The sequence below is a fragment of the Euprymna scolopes genome, chromosome 21, assembly GCF_053919585.1.
Source record: "Euprymna scolopes isolate OS-2025 chromosome 21, ASM5391958v1, whole genome shotgun sequence".
Classification (NCBI taxonomy): Eukaryota; Metazoa; Mollusca; class Cephalopoda; order Sepiida; family Sepiolidae; genus Euprymna; species Euprymna scolopes.
In genome coordinates this window covers 109,966,585-109,986,584 of record NC_136502.1, presented here as the reverse complement: position 1 = coordinate 109,986,584, position 20,000 = coordinate 109,966,585, and the positions used below count along the sequence as shown (strand labels likewise).

At 33.5% G+C, this 20,000-nt stretch overlaps 1 protein-coding gene across 3 annotated transcripts in view; it reads left to right on the top strand.

Moving 5' to 3' along the window:
- Positions 1-20,000, top strand: part of LOC145242982 (protocadherin beta-8-like) — a 177,636-nt gene that overhangs the window by 11,716 nt on the left and 145,920 nt on the right. For all 3 annotated transcript variants that reach the window (XR_013862832.1, XM_080106096.1, XM_080106097.1), the window contains exon 2: positions 10,611-13,033. Coding sequence is in view for 2 of the 3 variants with exons in the window: in XM_080106096.1 (XP_079962222.1) it covers positions 10,658-13,033 (2,376 nt within the window). In the remaining variant the exon portion in view is untranslated. The remainder of the gene's footprint in view (positions 1-10,610; positions 13,034-20,000) is intronic.

Sequence of the window (20,000 nt, the reverse complement as noted above, 5' to 3'; positions counted from 1 at the left end):
AATTATCAAAAATTATTAAAATAAAAAATTATAAAAGCTCATATTTATTGAATATATATATATATATATATATGATTAGTTTTTTTGGAAAAAGAATTCCAGCAGAGTGCTCAATTAAAAGGAAAATCCAAATTTTAAGAGCGTACTTATATTTTGTGTACAGAAAGTTGTTAGTTGAGACAGGTCATTGGTACCGTCGGTTTCAAGCCCGATAATAAGGCCCGTTTAAGGTATCCTTATCGAGCTCTCTTCAGCCAATATTCGAGACGAATATTGGCTGAAGAGAGCTCGATAAGGATACCTTAAACGGGCCTTATTATCGGGCTTGAAACCGACGGTACCAATGACCTGTCTCAACTAACAACTTTCTGTACACAAAATATATATATATATATATATATATATATATATATATATATATAGAGTGTTTAGCGTAATTCTAAATCTCAACCAGACGTAATTATAGGTTTAGTATTAACTAATACTAAGAATTAGAATTGAAACAGTAATAAACTTGATTATAACAGTTAAGTGAACTTAATTATGTATGGTTTCAAATTCAAATTAATAAATAATTTAATATAACCGTAAATGGTAAACTGATTTTTTTTTTAGTTTAGTTTAGTTTCGTATTTGCAAACATGTATAATAGTTTATTATTATTGATGTTATTTAATAAGTATGCATACATTAATTAGAATTAATAAATTAAATAGAACATTTTGGCAGAATACTCCTAAATTAATAGAACATGTTAATACGGATAGATGGGTTTAGTGACTGTATTTCTAAAATTCAAAATGGCGTAATGGAAACGTATTATAAGGTATTTAGAGCTTCTCTTCCAGTTTTTAGATTTTAATCATGTCAAAACGCACTTTATTTCCTTTTGACGGATTGATTGTTTCTATTTCTTCTGATGAGTTAAGGGCAAAATACATTCGCTGATTCATATAATAATTAAGTGAATGATTTTGCACTACGAAACAGATGCTGTCAAGAATTGTAGATGTCAACAAAATTAAAGTAATAAATTATAAGATGGTCAACATCATGAACTTCGGAATATAGACTTTAGTCATTCATTCATTATATATATATATATATATATATATATATATATATATATATATATATATATATATATATATATATATATATATAGGTAAATATATTTAATCAATTAGATTGCAACTTTTATTTATACCAGTCCTTTAATTTATGAAGCTCGATGCAACTACAGAGCATATACAAATAAATGACAAAAGCCTACATTCTAAATTTCAGGCGAGGCTTGTTTTGTATGATTCTAGCTTTCTCCTCTTCTGATGAGAAGCATTTAGCCTCGAAATGGCCTAAAGAGGTTTCTTTTTTTTTCTTCTTTCTCTTTTTTACTTTTCCTTATTGATCTGATGTTATAATAGTTATATTCAATTTTATTATTCAACTTTTACTTGATACATATAATTGCTACTCTTAACAGTATTGAGCTTTCTTTTTATCTTGGTAAGTTTTTGTTGAAGATAGACTCTTTGATAACTTGCATGATATATATTTATTTATATATATAAAAATAATAGTCTGGTAGGGGCTAATAATACTAATAAACTTAATACAACTTCAAATATAAAAGTACCCGTACTCAGCCTGGTGTATTTTTCAGGAATCTATATATTTATAAAAGTGAACGTGTCTGTCTGTCTGTCTGTCTGTGTACATTTCCCTACGCAATAACTCTGTCAATTTTTAGTCTATAGACTCGAAATTTGAAATACCGGGTACTGAGATTTGGGAAAATCGATGTGACGGGTGTCAGCCAGAAATTTGGCTGTTAAGGGGTCAAATTTCAACGATTTGACCTTTAAGAACTCTACCAAACTCCTCCGACAATTTTGGGTCTAGACACTTGAAATTTTAGATATAGGTTCCTTGAACCTGGATCTAACTTAATAAAGTGATTTGAGCCCGAAACCATTAATTTTAAGGGGTCATAATAGGGGTCAAAGTTTTAAAAAATTAACCATTTTTTTTGTTTTTTTGCTTTTTTTTGCACAGCATACACCTCCAAACACCCGAGCAACGCCGGGCACCCCTGCTAGTTAAATATAAAAGTCTTAGTGCAGGTTAATCGCAAGAAATATATCTTCACACCATTACGCATAAATTATTGAAGTAAATAATGAAAAAAAATGTATACGCAATATATTAATATTATTTATTAATATATTTGTATTTACATGAAACAGTAAGTTTATATATGTGTGCATGTATATTGAAAAAAGAGAACAATAAAATTACAAATAGATAACTATTTAAAAAGAGTTATTTTAGCATATTTCTTTTCGATATATATGCAATATTTTTTTAGATATTTACAATAATTAAAGGAAATAATAAGATTACTCTTTGATTGAAACTTTTTATGTGTATATGTGTTGAAACGACAACCACATTAATAAAAGGAGACAGAATAAATAAATTAATTCAATACGGAGCGTTCCAAAAGTAATGCCTCCTATTTTTATTCCGCCTGAATAGATCAGAAGAGACTGCAAATTGCATAGTTATGATGACTGAACTTATGCATTCATCACTTGAAAGTTCCAGCTTTCTGTTGCAGATATTGACGGTGTTAGACTCTAAGAAAGCAATCCCTGTCATGGACATGCGTCAGAGGAAAAGATGTGCTGTTGTATTCCTCCATGCAAAAAAAAAAAAAACTAAACCGATCAACATTCATTAGCACATATTGAACGTTTACGAAGCCTATTCTGTTGATGTCAGCAGAGTTAAAAGATGGGTTTGTCGATTTCAGAGTGGTGAGAAAGATGTTGATGACAATGCCCACTCATGACTTTTACGGCTGAGGCATCATTCATCGCTGGCAAAAGTGCATTGAGAATGATGGTGACTATGTAGAAAAATAAATTCTGGAGCAAAAAAAAGTTTCACATTTTAATGGTACCATATCCGTTTTCGTAGCTCTTTAACTTTTTATGTTTTAGTTAAAAAATAAGATGTCTTACTTTTGGAACGATCCTCATATATATCAACATAATTATAAAACTCTATGAACTACCCGAGCATCCTTGCTTGCTTGCTTGCTTGGTTTGCTTCTTCTATGATCAGGCAATTCCATCTTTTAAAAAAAGGTATGATAAATGAATTTATATATATATATATTTTTTTTTCTTCTTCCTTCTATAAATAAATTCTCTTTGGTCATTTTAAACATTTTAAAAGTCGGATTATGTAGGTGCTTAGTCTGCGATAGGTTAAAGTTAATATATTTTTTTCCATCCGGGAATTTAAACTGCATTCTTTATTTTTATTTTTGCATTTTTTATTCAAAGCTTCTTTAGACAATATATATGTGCGTGCGCGCGCGTGTGTGTGTGTGTGTGTGTGTGTGTGTGTGTGTGTGTGTGTGTGTGTGTGTGCCTGACTCCGATACTAAGGAGTGAGGGTGGAGAGATGTATGTTTTGGTTTCGATTCTAGCTGATGGCACCCATAACATATATATATGTAGTTTTGATCTCACTGCTATATATTAGGTTCAATATAATAATCAATAAAGAAAGCATTGCCAAGACTGCTGCGAAGAAGGTAGGCTCTCTCTACCGTGCTAGACAACTAATAACACTCGAAAGTATCCTGTACCTCTATAAGGTCACCATTCGCCCATGTATGGAGTATTGCTGTCATATTTGGGCTGGTGCATCTGTTACTAGTCTCTCGCTCCTGGACAAGATTCAAAAAAGAGTCGCCAATCTGATAGGCCCTGAACTGGCATCTAAGCTTCAGCCTCTGTCCCATCAACGAAATGTTGCATCCCTCTGCCTGTTCTACAAGTATTTTAATGGTGAATGTTCTGACGAACTGCAAGCACTTGTGCTCCCACGATGTAAACACCCTCAACAAACCCGACAGGCAGCAAAATCCCATCTCCCCACAGTAGAGATAGAGATCCCTAGATGTAAAAGATCTTTCTACTCCAGTAGTTTCTTCCCCAGAACCGCTAGACTTTGGAATTCCATTCCAGGTTCCTGCTTCCCCAACTGTACTGACGGGCAGAAGTTCAAGTGTAACGTGAACCAACATCTTGCTGCCCAAATCCCTGCATAGTACCCCAGTAGTTGTTGCACCTGATTGTAGCCCCCTACACCAAAGTGGTAATGTGCCTTGTTTGGGGTGAAAATGTAAAAAAAAAAAGAATTAACTCTCTAACCTCGAGTGTATTAACTTAATTCATTACAAGTTGTTTCAATAGACGAGATCAGCAATATCTGTCCATATCTTCAGATGATTTGACTTTAAAAATATTTTATATATAATGGAAATTCAATTAACTTTCTTGAAGTTATATATTTGGATTTTACCGTCACTGGATTATTTATCTTCCACCAGACTATCCATTCATGTGTAATCACCTTTTTCTTCACCATATTCCCTCTGCTTCACTTTTTTGTTATCAAGTAAGATCTTTGGCTTACTTGTTGTTTCATCAAATACTTTTTCATACAAAATCCGATCCTACATTTTGCTAATTCCTACCCTCTGATGAGAAGGAAAGTATTTCTTTGAAACTCTGCGAATTAAGGACTATCCACTTATCTAGTGTTTCCTTTTCAAATTAAATATGTTTTTTTAACTCATTACAAAGTGTTTTTTAACATGTTTTATTAACTGTTTGCTCGTATATATATATATATATATATATATATATATATATATATATATATATATATATATATATATATATATATATATATAGTACAGCATAATCATGTTGACACACCGGTTCCCCCTGGATCAGCGAAGTAAAGCAATGTTGAACCTGGTCAATACTAAATGGGTGATCATTTGGGACTTCCAGGTGCTGTATGTGTTCTCTGCTTGTCTCGGCATTATTTCCAGTCGTCCTGGACTTCTCCTTGCCACTGGACTCAAACAGTGTCGATTCAAGAGAGGTGTGGTTGGAGATTGCACAACCCTTGCCTCACAATTACATGTGCAACTGCCTCTACAGGGGGTATCCTTTGTCTTTCGAGACTGAACAGAGGCATATGTATATATATATATATATATATATATATATATATATATATATATATATATATATATATATACTAGCAAAAGTATCCGTCGTTGACTGGGTTCAAAAACAGCCGACAGAAAATGGACTCGGATTTATGAAAGTATGTTATGAAAAGGAAGGGTTGTATTTATGAAAGTAGGTTATGAAAAGGAAGGGTTGTAAAGAGATAGCTTCGAATTTGGGGATATCAAAACCAAAGCAAAATATGATGAAAGTAAAAATAAAATAGATAAACCCCATAATTTATTATACCAAACCTCTTCACACTGAAAAACTTATCACAATATTCTGTGGATCTATATTAAAAAATCTTGTTAAACTTTGTGACATATTTCCATTCTATGGAGGTCAGGTGCGAACGAACACCCCATAATTTTGTTACATCATATTTCTTCAAACTGAAACATAATTAATCAAAGTATACTTACACAGATAGATATGAAAAGTCTTTATTAAAGTTTGTGCCTATTTCCATTCTATGGGGGCCAGGCGCGAACGCAGACCCCACAATTTTATTATACCATCCCTATTTAAGTTAAAACAGACTTATCAAAGGATTCTTATGTACATCTATATCAAAAACATTTGTAAACGTTTTTTTTTAATTTTTAAATTTTTTATTTCCATGCTTTGTGGACCAGGTGTGAATGCAGACCCCACAATTTTAATGAACCACCGTTCTGCCAGATCAAGCATACCAATTCCTGTGTCTCGATACACCTATAATTATATGTAATCAGTTTTTTAAAATAGTCAACCATATAGGAGCCTATTCGTGACCAGACACACACACACGTTCAGCTTTATATTATAGATATATAAAATTACTTCCCCTCAAAGTAACAATATAATAAATTCTAAAAACGAACTGATCTCTTTCTGTAAACATAAGTCCAAATTTAATTATGGTAATTTTGAAATTACATAGTTATTACTTTAACCTTCAGATAATATAGATAGATATATAATTTTTCTATAACATTACCGGTTTTTCTACATACTTTCTTAATACTTTATAACTTAATAATCCTTTATTTTAATTCTTTATTTCTTCTTTGTTTGGCCGGCCGGTTTTTATCTGCAATTTTCGTTTTAGTGTTTAAATATCCTTATCTATCAAATATATCAATCTACCTACACATTCATATCCTGTATGTATATTTACTTATATTTTACTATATGAATTTACTTACATACTTGCTTTAATCCGGAATTTGCTGATACCAGCCATTCTCTCGCTTAAATTTTTTTTGTTTTCATTTCGTTTGGTGTCTTTTGATAACTCCTGCTGATATTTTCTTAAGTAATAACTTGTACATTTCAGTTGACCCCTTTTTTGCTCTATATTTTGGTGCCTTTTAACGTCATCTTATCTAGGTCATTTTGACATTGGCTTTTCTATTTTAAATTTAATTCAATCACCATTCAATTTTTTTCTCTCTTTTGTTCTTCACTCATTTTTTCTCTCCTCTTCTTCTTCACTTATTTTTCTTAATTACGACTTGCCTCAGCGGCCAAGTCTAACGCGTATCTTATCTTTCTTTTAATATTATTATTGGAATTCATTCCCGTTTCCTTGTACCTATTTGTGAATTATTCCACGGATTACTGTGTTTTTGATTAGTTTGAACCATCTTCCAATCATGCGATTCCCTTGGATTTTACTTGTGCGAATGGAAATTTAACTTTCTTGGATTCTGCATTTTTGGATTTTATCGTCATTGGATACTTTACCTTTCACCAGACTATCCATTCATGTGGAATCACTTTTTTCTTCACCCTATTCCCTCTGCTTCACTTTTTGTTATCAAGTAATATCTTTGACTTACTTGTAGTTTCATCAAATACTTTTGCAAGCAAAATCCGATCCCGCATTTTGCTAAATCCTACCCTCTGATGAGAAGGAAAGTATTTCTTCGAAACTCCGCGGATTAAGGACTATCCACTTATCAAGTGTTTCCTTTTCAGATTAAATATGTTTTTAACTCTTTTTCAAAGTGTTTTTAAACATGTTTTCATGTTTTATTAACTATTTGCTATTATATATATATATATATATATATATATATATATATATTTACCTCTACTCACGTAATGAGCCTTTTTTCCTATTTATTTTTTACCAAATATACCTCCTAATATATATATATATATATATATATATATATATATATATATATATATATATATATTGTGTACAGAAAGTTGTTAGTTGAGACAGATCATTGGTACCGTCGGTTTCAAGCCCGATAATAAGGCCCGTTTAAGGTATCCTTATCAAGCTCTCTTCAGCCAATATTCGTATTAAAAAGAAAAAACACAGCAGAAAATTAACAGATAATTCAGTTTGGATCAGTTATATCATTTAGAAGTTATTAGGCTTGATCATCAAACTGTAAGATCTAAATGATATAACTGATCCAAACTGAATTATCTGTTAATTTTCTGCTGTGTTTTTTCTTTTTAATTTTAGTAAGCAAGTAAAATTTAATTCAAGTAAAAAAAAAGATATAAAACAGATTATGTGAATTACTCATTCATTAAATTCTTCCAATTTTCGATGAATCAGCATTTTTTGTCAGCTAATTAGAAAATTACATGAAAAATAATCCAATCAAATACAAAAAACATTAAATTAACACGAATAAAAAAAAATTAACACCAAAATATACCTCATTATGTCTTAGTTATATCTATAAATGACCTATTCTGTTTGTTTGTGTTAATCTATATAATTATAAAACTCTGTGGACCGTCCGACCGCCCTTGCTTGCATCTTGTCTTAAATACAATAATTGACTCTATAATAACGAATACGAAATCTGTATGAATTAAAATATCTTATTTAAGCATATATTATGACCTGGCAATGCCGGGCGCCCTTTCTAGTTGATGAAAATAATAATAATAATTCAGAAATTTATTTTATTAGCACTACAGTGTATTTATTTTGTACAATTCTAGCAGGACTACTACCCAGGCGTTGCCTGAGGCAAAAGCATAACATATTTATATTAAAACTACTCTCTCTATATATATATCCATCTCAATCTGTCTTTTTCTTTTCTCCTTTTCCCCGCTTTTCCACATTTCGTTTTCCCCACCTTTTTTTTGTTACCTCCGCTCAACCTATTTTAATGTATCTATATAATTATAAAACTTTGTCAACCGTTCGACCGCTCTTGCTTGCATCTTGTCTATCAAAAACATTGTTGCTGTGGAACCCAGTTTGTATTTAATAAAATTGACACTTCTGTCCACAGTCCAACCATATTGAGTACAAATAAACGTTCGTCTTTAGTTAACTTTCAAACATAGTTTTAATCATGAACCTATTTGTTGTTATGCTTTCGTTTCGGTTTCGATTCTAGCTGATGGCATTCAAATCATATATTTGTTTTTTACTTTTGAAATCACGACTATATATTAAGTACAAAAACTGACTCTATAATGACAAATACGAAATCTGTATAAATAAAAATATCTTTAGTCTTTGCTTAGTTTGTAGACATAGTTTTAATCATGAAACTATTTTTTATGTTTTGGTTTCGATTTTACCAGATTGCACTCAAATTATTTTTTTTTTTAATTTACTTTTGAAATCGTGACTGTATATTGGGTACAATACAATGTAAAATAATTGACTCTATAATAATAAATACGAAATTTGCATGAATTAAAATACTATATTGAAGCATATTTCATGACCGGGTAAAGCCTAGCATATCTGCTAGTATTATATATATATATATATATATATATATATGTTTTTTTTTTTTTGTTGATATTTTTTTAACGATATTAAGGTTAACGTCTCTGCCTCAGAGAACCGGTGTTTTTCTTAGAAAGTCGCCCACCTTTTATTTGGACATATTTTTTTATTTTTAAAAACAGTAATCTACGGACACGCGCTGAAGAGGAGTAGGGCTCTGAAACATGCATGCCCGTAGATTACTGTTTTTAAAAATAATATATATATATATATATATATATATATATATATATATATATATATATATATATATACATAGTAGCAGGCTGCCCAGCGTTATCTAGCATTGCCCGGCATTACCCAGTCGTAATATACACTTACATATGATATTTTAATTCATGCATCTTCTGTATTTATTATTATAGAGCCAATTCTCAATTGATTATTATATTGTACCCAATATATAGTAGTGATTTTAAAAGTTAAAAACAAAATATGACTTGGTGCCATCAGCTGGTATCATCGTATTATAACGTTCAAAAAGGCTACAAATTTTCATGTAGTTTCGTCCCATAGAACCAAAGATATGAGCATTTCAATATTCAATTTGGCAACCGGTATAGATATATCCATATATATTTTCTAGATATACCACTTTTTTTGGCAATTTTATGTTCCAAATCTCAGCGACTATTGATCAGAATTTAACAAGGAAGGCTCATTGGAAAGGTAATGACCTGAATTGTGTAGAGGGCTATGTGATATTTACCCTTATGGTCTCAAATTAAGGGGATCATTCATCATCCAGAGCCTATTTTTGGTATTTTTTTACAGCTATAAAATGTTTCAATCATAGTCATTTGTTTTCCTAATTTTGCATATGAATTACAATATATCTGATATTTCCCCAAAACCTCTCGTCTTGAGGGAGGGGAAACTAAAACCTGCTGTTATGCTTTCAAATGATCTGAAATAACAGCAAGGGGAGACTTGATTCCAAATATTTCTCATATATTATATCCCCCTTTTTTGGTTTTCATACATAAAATAAATTTCACTGTGTATAAGGCTTATTTGATACTGGAGATATTCATAATCATATTCTATTTCCAAAAGAGAGGAGATATAGCATATGAGAAATATTTGGAATCAAGTCTTCCCTTGCTGTTATTTCAGATCATTTGAAACCATAGCAGCAAGTTTTAGTCTCCCCTCCATCAAGGCCAGAGGTTTTGGGGAAATATATATATATATATATATATATATATATATATATTCACCTGGATGGGGTGAAATAGAGAAGAAAGAAAAACAGACAAGAGACGGAAAGAGAGAAATGCAGAGAGAGAGAGAGAGAGAGAAAGAAGGGAAAAAGAGAAATGGAGGAGAAAAAAGAAAGATTACAGACGGAAAGAGAGAAATGCAGAGAGAGAAAAAAGAAGGAAAAGGAAGAAATGAAGGAGAAAAAAAAAAGAAAGACTACCGATAGAAAGAGAGAAATGCAGAGAGAGGGAGAGGATGAAGGAGAGAGAGAGGGGGAGAGAAGGAGAATGATGATTAAATAAACAGCAAACTTGCAAGTCTGTTAAAGTTTGGCTCTCATACCAAGAACTTTCATTTATATTTCTAACTGCAACACATCTTCATTAGTGCCATTGCCCTGTTTATGTACTAATTAAAAAAAATTTTTTATCGTATTGTTTTTAAATTAGTAGATTGCATATAAAAATCCGTATTCTAAAACAAGACGGACTTTGAAAATGGTCAAACAATCAAAATGTCTTTCTTTTAATTTTCAGCTGGCAGTTTTGGATCACCTTCCGTTACCCAGTGAAAAAAGGCCACCATGTTTGCATCAGTGTTTGTGTTGTTCTCCGTCGTGGTGCACATGAGTCTCTGCGTGGATTTTACCTATTACGTAGAGGAAGAAAATAGCCCGGGCACCTACATAAGTGATCTTGCTGTTGATATGCACTTGAGGGACAGAGTTTCTCCCAAAGCTCGCAGCCAGGTCCAATTTGGGCTCATGGAAACCGGAAGTGGCAGCCCTATGCAGTGGTTCCGGGTTGACAAGACAGGAAAGCTTTACACAGCACAGACATTGGATGCAGAGTCGCTCTGCAGACACAACAGGGAATGCTCAAAAATCATCAGAGTTGCAGTGCAGCAAGCCAATAATTTCATGAAAATCCTCAAAATCAAAGTTTTCCTTCAGGATACTAATGACCACCAACCAGAATTCCCAAAGCAAAGGGTCGAAATACAGTTTGAAGAGGACGACAGAAAGGGAGTTCGAAAGTCCATCCCTAACGCCATTGATAGAGACGTTGGGGTTATTAATTCGCAAATTTCATACGAGTTAAAAAAAAACATAGATGATCCATTTACGTTATCTGTGTCCAAAACTGTTGATGGCACTTCGGATCTTATAATTACTCTAGAAGATGTGCTAGACAGAGAGGTGAAAGATTCCTATGTTGTCCAGGTGGTCGCAAAAGATGGGGGATCACCCCCAAAGCAAAGTGTCATGGACGTTCACATAGCCATCACGGATGTTAACGATAACACCCCCATCTTCACCCAAAAGGTGTACAATGTCTCTATCAAATATGAAACTAATGAAGCCATCCCAATAGTTGTCCTGTCTGCGAGCGATTTGGATGCAGGTAAAAATGGAGAAATATTATACCATTTTAGTTCACGGACATCTGAGCTAGCAAAAACACACTTTAAAATAGATGCGGAAACGGGCGAGATTTTTGTCCAGAAGGCATTTACACCGGGACAAAACCAAGCATTTGAACTTTTTGTAAAGGCCACCGATAATGGAAATCCACCATTGAGCTCTATAGCCATGATTTTAATCAATATGGTCAACCAGCAGAATCATGCGCCTAGTATAGCTGTGAACTTTGTTTCGGCAGAAAACTCTGCTGCCATTTCAGAAGATGTAAAAGTCGACAGCTTCATTGCCTACGTTATAGTCACTGACCCCGATACCGGACCAAAAGGAGAAGTCAGTTGTGACCTCCATCATAGCAAATTTCGACTTCAGAGCCTTGGACCAAAAGAATATAAGATAACAATTAAGAGTCCCGTTGACAGAGAGACAGTTGACCACTATGAGATCACCATCAGCTGTCAAGATAAAGGTTCACCGCCTCTTCAGAGCGATAGAAAAATTTTAATAGAGATTTTGGACATCAATGATGTGAAACCACAATTTTCAAAAGGAATATTCAAATTATCAATCAATGAAAATGAAAAGGCTAATTTTCGTGTGGGAGCCATCAATGCGTCAGATCCCGACCTCGGCTCAGGTGGCAAACTCACCTACAGCCTAATAACAAACAGAAAACATTTTTTACCATTTCAAATCTCAGACGATGGATTAATTTCAACAGTTATGTCCTTGGACCACGAGTTTCAAGATACTTACGACTTTAAAGTATTTGTCAAGGACAACGGATCTCCATCTCTGAACAATACTGTTGATGTGGTCGTTGAAGTCAAAGACAAGAACGACAATGCCCCCTATTTCACGTTCCCCAGCATTAACCCCTACACGCTAGACTTTACCTATTACCCGCATCATACGAAAAACATCACTGTCTTAAAGGCTTCAGATATCGACAGCCGCGAAAATGCTTTCCTTAAGTATGAAATCATTAGCGGTAATAACAACCAGTTGTTTACCATCAACCACTACACAGGTCTCTTGTCTTTCACACGCGTGATCACCCAGCAGGATGCGGGATCGTACAATCTTGAGTTTGTTGTAAAGGACAGTGGCACGCCGGTCCTCTCAGCCAAAGTTGACATGATTCTAAAACTATCGGTTACCAACAGAACTTCTGAAATTCAAAATTCTGAACAAACGAATTCTGATGACAGCGTCCATCTTTTTTTGATGATTGTGGTTTTAGTGATAGCTGTCTCAGTTTCAGTGTCCATTACTGCAGGTCTTTCGATATGCATCGTCCGGTGTAAAGATAGAAGAAATGTCTCACACAGGGAGAGGGTAAACCCTCCTTGCAAATGTACAATGGAGCATGGAAATTACATGTGTCCGTCTCAGCAGTCAACCTATTGGCCTGATGACCCTATAGCTCTCACGACGGAGCAGGAATCAATGCGGACACTGTCAAGAAGATCAGCAAGGGGACAGTATCCTACAGAAGAGTTAAACAAAGGGCCCAAAACTGCAGATGGTGTCTACCAGGTGAGTACAGTTATTTTTTCTATTTATTGTATTCATATTTTTTACATGTTTATTTTTTAATTGAAATACATGTTTAATTTTAGAAAAGTTGCCAGTGGATAGCTAATCTATATATGTCCTGAGATGAAAAATAGAGTTTTCGGTGGGTAACTAATCTGTATAAGTCTTGAACTTTAAAAGTTTGCAGACAACGAGTAAAGATCTTTCTCGTGTGGGCACGAAACATTATGTGTGGAAATTATAACAGATTCAGTATTTTTTTATGAAACGATTACGGTTTCTGATTTGTTGTTGGCAGAACATGATTCCATTTGATTGATCAGTTCCTATTGCCGGTGTCTATAAATAGAACTTTTGAATTTTCTTTTATTAGATCAAAAAATTTTGCAACATGTATCAAATGCGGTTTAAATGAAACATTTTGGTCAAGTTTCAAAGAAATCTAATGGATGGATCAAAAGTTATGGGGCAAAATGTGTCATTTTGGGCCATTTTGGGGCATTTTTTTATCTCTTTTGAACCCCTGGGGGTGCGACAGGAATTTTTGTAAAACAATTTTTTTTACTGTGCATTTCTATTTAATGAAATACAATTTGTAGCAAAATTTCAAGAAAAACTAATGGACGGTTATCGGGCAATAGTCTGGACGCACAGATGCACAGACGCTATTGAAAACATAGGTCCCTCTCTGATAAATCGGGCGACCAAAATAAATTTTTGAAATGTGTCTTTTATACAATCATATACAAATCATAAACTCTTGATAACAAACAAGTTTTTCAAATTGTATTTATTATACAGAGTGTCTTAAAAATGCACCTACACTTCGAATGATGATAAAACCGTTATTTATGAACATAGTGTGAAAAAGAGTAGCTTTGAATACAGAAGACAAATGTAACTGAAGAATCATGTCTGCAAATGTTCAACTTGACGACCATTATTGTACGAACGTGCACCAAAGGATTCGCAAATTTCATGAAAAATGTTATTAGACGTAAAGTTTTTGAGACACCATGTAGATTGACCTAAAATAAAAAGGTGCCCCCCCCCGCCCACACACACAAAAAATAGTTACAATTCATAATCCTTTCTGCAATTTAACTTTATTTGTAACTAGCAGGTCGCCCGGTGTTGCCCGGTCGTAAAACATCCATAAATATTATATTTTAATTCATGCAGATTTTGTATTTATTATTATAGAGACACTTCTCTATTGATTATTATCTAATAAATAATAATGATTTAAAAAGTTATAAAACATTTATAGCTTGGGGGGGGGGGCGGGGAAGCCACTGGAATCGAACCCAAAATGTTTAGCGCTTCAGACTTAATCATTATTTATGGCACATGCGCAAAAGTGGCAGCAGGATTAACAGCTTTATTTGACTTACTTCCGCCATGGTCAACTGTTTCTTTTTTTTTTTTTTTTTTTGCAATGTTAACATTTTTAACAGCTATTTTTATGGGTAAAAAACAAAATCGAAATTGTGCCACAGATTCAAGTTCCTTATATAATACTTATTCAAATTCCTTATATATTAATTTTTTTTTTTTTTTTTTTACACCACTTATCAAGGCCCGGAAGCCACTCAGGCATAAGGGCTATTGTAAAATTGTAAGTGCAGTACGTTAGTGTGGTTATTTAATTAAAGTGTCTACTTAAGGGGGCGGTTCATCAGGAATTTGTTTACGTTGGACTTGAAGACATCCAAGTTGTAGTCAGGAGGGAAGGAAGCAGACGAAACAGAGTTCCACAGGCGTGCAGTTCTAAGAAAGAAGCTTTGTTCATGGAATCTACGTTTTGATTTAGGCATAGATAAAGAGTGGGGAAAGTTTTTGACAGTGGATTCAGCTAGACGGGTGTTTTTCATAAAAGATTGGCGAGGGGGGACCAGAGATTGGAGTTTAGGCGAGCACCTGCCATGGAAATAACGATAAAACAAAGAGGCTTCACATTGGGAAATCAAAAATTCAGAGAGGAGTTTAATAGTGACTTTCTACACACACACACAAACAAGGTTATATATATATGATTATATATATATATATATATATATATATATTTGTAGTCATCGACATACAGTCCTGTTTCGTTGTATCACAACTCATCAGTGCCGCTAGACTAGCATCTCTCCCAAGCCAAGGATTGAACCTAGAACCGTCGTGTTGACATTCGGCAGTTCTCTCACTCGACCATGGAATCGACGCCCATAAATAATTCGTCGGAATGTCTATTTAAATAGACACCCGCCACCACTTTTATAGTGCTCAAATCACCTGTTCGTAAACAAACAAACAACGAGCTTCGCATTTTCAGTGAATTAAGTAGCGGGTGAGATTATTTACGACAGTGCTCTACCCAAAGAGGGGGGGCTTAAAATATATTTGTAATCATCGACATACAGTCCTGTTTTGTTGTATCACAACTCATCAGTGCTGCTAGACTAGCTTCTCTCCTAAGCCAAGGATTGAACCTTACTTACTACTTATTAAGACCCGGAGGTCACTCGAGGATAATAGTTAATGAGTGCACAGTAGTCAATGAAAAAATATTGTAGTAATCATTAGTAGGGGAAGTTTGGTAAATTGGATTACTTAAGAACTTGCTCACATTGGACTTAAAGACGACCATATTGCAGTCCGCAGGAAAGCAGGAAAACGAAAGAGAGTTCCACAGGTGTGCAGTTCTAAGAAAAAAGCTTTGTTCATGGAATCTACGTTTAGGTTTAGGCACAGATAAAGAGTGGGAGAAATTATTGGTAGTGGTTTGGGCTAGACAAGTGTTTTTCGTGAAAGTTTGGTGAGGGGAGACTATAGATCGAAGCTCAGACGAGCACTTGCCATGGAAATAACGATAAAGCAGAGACAGGCTCGCAATGTCTCTTCTGCGAGAAAGAGTTTGCAGGGAAGAGAAAAGGTCACCCCCACTAGGCTACGAAGTTTATTCTGAACTTTGTCAAGGCAGGATAAGATCTTCCTGCTTACATAATAATCTCTGTAAGAATTGATAATTACTGCCGGTAGAAGAATTCGAACCCAGTTACAAAGTTATCTGTCGGCTCTGCACTTCGGTATTCAACAAGTGAGGATTAATATACAACTTTTTTTTAATGACAATCGCTCTAGACAAGGCATAAAGCCACTTAATGTAAGGAACTAAAAAAAATACCACTTCAAGGTCAAAAACTTGCAAACGACAAGTGTTAGATTGAATTAATATAGCAATTCTTCCTCCTTTGTCAGAAATATCGCTCATGGAATGTGAGGACTAAAGGACAAAATAAGAGAAGCGAGAGTTACGTAGCTGTCGCAAATAAACCCAAGATTCACTTTCTGCTCTCCTTAAATTATAACATGGGGTCGAGCTAGTGAAATCTTGAGACTTGAACCAGAAATAAATGCCCGATCATATTTTCTCTGATCTTCTCCCTTATATATTCATAATTATCAAGCCCCTAAGGCCATTCGAAGATAAAGATTAATGTGCAAGGTGGTGATTGATACAGCAGTGTAGTGATCGTTAGTGGCAGAAAATGAGTAGAATTCGATTATTTCATAGAACAGCTCAACAAGAACTTGTTTCCATTGGACTTGAATACGACCAAAACCTTACATCATAATTCGGTTATATATATATATCACAATCCTGTTACGTATATGTAACAGAATTATAATGTGGACATATATCTCCACATCATATGCTGTTACATGTCCACGTCATAATCATGTCACACAAGTCTCTGCATCATAATACCATTATTCATGATAATCGTGTTACATATACCTCTTCATCTTCACCCTGTTACATATACATTGTAATGTTCATAACATTGTTACATATCTCATCTTCATAATGTTGTCACATATATATATATATATATATATATATATATAATCTTTATATCATATATATTACATATATCTCATCTTTATAATGTCGTTACATACATCTCTTCTTTATAATGTTGTTACATATATCTCATTTTCATAACATTGTTACATATATCTTCTCTTCATAACATTGTTACATATATCTTCTCTTCATAACATTGTTACATATATCTTCTCTTCATAACAGTGTTACATATATCTTCTCTTCATAACATTGTTACATATATCTCATCTTCATAACCTTGTTACATATATCTCATCTTCATAATCTTGTTACATATATCGTCTCATCATAATTTTGTTACATATATCTTCTCGTCGTAATCGTGTTATATATATTCCTTCATAATAATCCTGTTACATAATATATTCATGATAATTGTGTTACATATATCTCTTAATTTTAATTCTATTTCATATATATCTTCAGCAAAGTCTTGTTACATATATCTCTTCATTATAATTACGTTACACGTATCTCTTCATAATTCTGTTACATATATCTATTCATCATAATAGTGTTATATTTTTATAATGTTGTTACATATATTTCATCTTCATAATATTACATATATCTCATCTTTATAATGTTGTAACATATATCTTCTCGTCGTAATCGTGTTACATATATATATTCATCATAATCCCGTTACATATCTCTTATCATAATCTTGTTACATGTATCTCTTCATCATAATCCTGTAACATATAGCTCTTAAGCAAAATTGTGTTACATGTACCTATTCATTATGGTTGTGTTACATGTATCTCTTCATGATAATAGTGTTACATATATATTTCATCCTACCCGTGTTACATATATCTACATGACACTCGATTTAAACATATGTTTATTTCATCATTTGTACAGTGCAAATCCACTATCACTAGTAATGAACAATTGCACTCATGATACGATTAATCCGAGATTATTAGTTTCCTTTTATCTTATTTGCACCATGACGCCAATTTAGAAAATGCAACGTCGTCGCTATTTACAAATTAAATAACGTTAGTGTTTCCTTTTGTGTCACCAAACAATCAGACATAAAATGCTTTTCCGTTGAACGAACGCATCAAAGTGTAAGATTTATTGTTGAGATCAAATTTGCTTTCTATTGAACAAGTTTAGTTCAATTTCTATTGTTGTTGAGCCGTTAAAAGATAAATCCGTTGATTCCGAATAGAATGCTGGAAAGATGAAACGTTAAAAATATGTTTTTTTGCATAATAAAAGCGAAAAATAGGGAATACAGTACAAACATATACATCAATTTATTCATCACTTTGCATATGCTTCCACCTTTACTGCAGTTTCACGGTATATCCATTCTTCAGAAGTGTATTACTATTTGCGATACTTATCCGCTTGAACTTCAGTTCAAATAGAGAATAGATATGACGGTGTTCCAAAATTAATACTTCATATATTTATTCCGCCTTAATTGATCATAGGGGATTGCTAATTGCATTATTATGGTGACTGAACTTATGCATTCATGGTTGATAGTGCGGGATCTATACAGTTGGAGACTCTATTTTTAATCGCTGTCCAAGAGTGAGGGTCTAGTGATGGATGCACCAGCCCAAATGTGGCAACAATACTCCATGCATGGGTGAATGGTGGCTTTGTAGAGATACAGGACACTCTCAGGTACACGGTATATCCATTCTAGCATGGTAGAAAGAAGTTCAGCTTATCTGAACTCTTTACTGCAGTTTCATGTTATATCCATTCTTCAGAAGTGTATTAACATGTGTAATACTTATAAATTTGAACTTTGATTTAAATATATAAACATAGATATGAGTAGCTTTCCAAAAGTAATGCCTCCTATTTTTTATTCCGCCAGAATGGCTTGGAGGGGATTGCATTGTTATGATAACAGAGAGGTGAAACTCACAGGGGTTGCTTTCTGATAGTCTGTCACCGTCAATATCTGCAACAGAGAGATGAAACTTTGAGGTCATGACAGCATGAGTTTAGTCATCATAACAATACAATTTCCAATCCCATCTGATCCATTCAAGCGGAATAAAAGGATCGTTTTGAAACACTCCTTGTAAATCCGAAGAGAGAGCATGAGAAATAGAGAGATCTTTCCATATTTACATGCATAAGATCGATTGTTAATATAAGTCAAACTCAGCTCCCAAAAGAGGGGAACTCTGGTTGGGAATAAAAATCATAGAATTCAACAAAATAAAAAAATATTTATTAAATAAACTGAATTACATAATAAATATTGAATAAAAACAACAAAGAGAAATAGTAAGAAAAAATGATAACTGTGATATTATTATTATTATTATTATTATTATTATTATTATTATTATTATTATTATTATTATTATTATTATTATTATTATTAATGATAATAATAATAATTCTGATTTCGTTTATCAACGTTTCTTTGGAAAGCGATGGAATTAATTTCCAGAGGATTTCCCTCAATCCCGGCTCCAAACCAGGAGCTTCAAAGATCAAGGGTTTTTCTAAGGATGTTGGTGGTACCTACGATTGCAGAGGTCTGAAGGCCACCTAAAACATCGGGAATTTGTAGGTTTTTTTTCAATTGCCATTCCAGACGACTTGATACTACTCCTAGTGTACCAACTACAACCAGGATTATTTGTGTTTTAATCCCGTGTATACGCCTTATCTCCAAGGCCAAATGGAGCATAATTGCTCCACTTCTCGTTCTCCTTCTCTCTCACATTCCTGTCCCAAGGTATTGAAAAGTCTACAATTTGCCAGTTTTTTTAGACTTCGTCAATGACGACCAAATCCGGACGATTATGTTCCAATTGCTTGGTCGTTCTGACACTTTTATCCCATCATACCTCTACCTTGCCATCCTCACTTGTTCTCACTTCATCAGGCACCTCTTCAAACAATTTTCCAGCACACTTCACCCCAACCTTCTTACACACCTCCTAATATATCCAGAGTCCCATGCGATCGTCTCTTTTGAGGTACTCTCTCTGGGCCATAATAATAATAATAATAATAATAATAATAATAATAATAATAATAATAATAATAGCAATAATAACAATAATATTTATAATA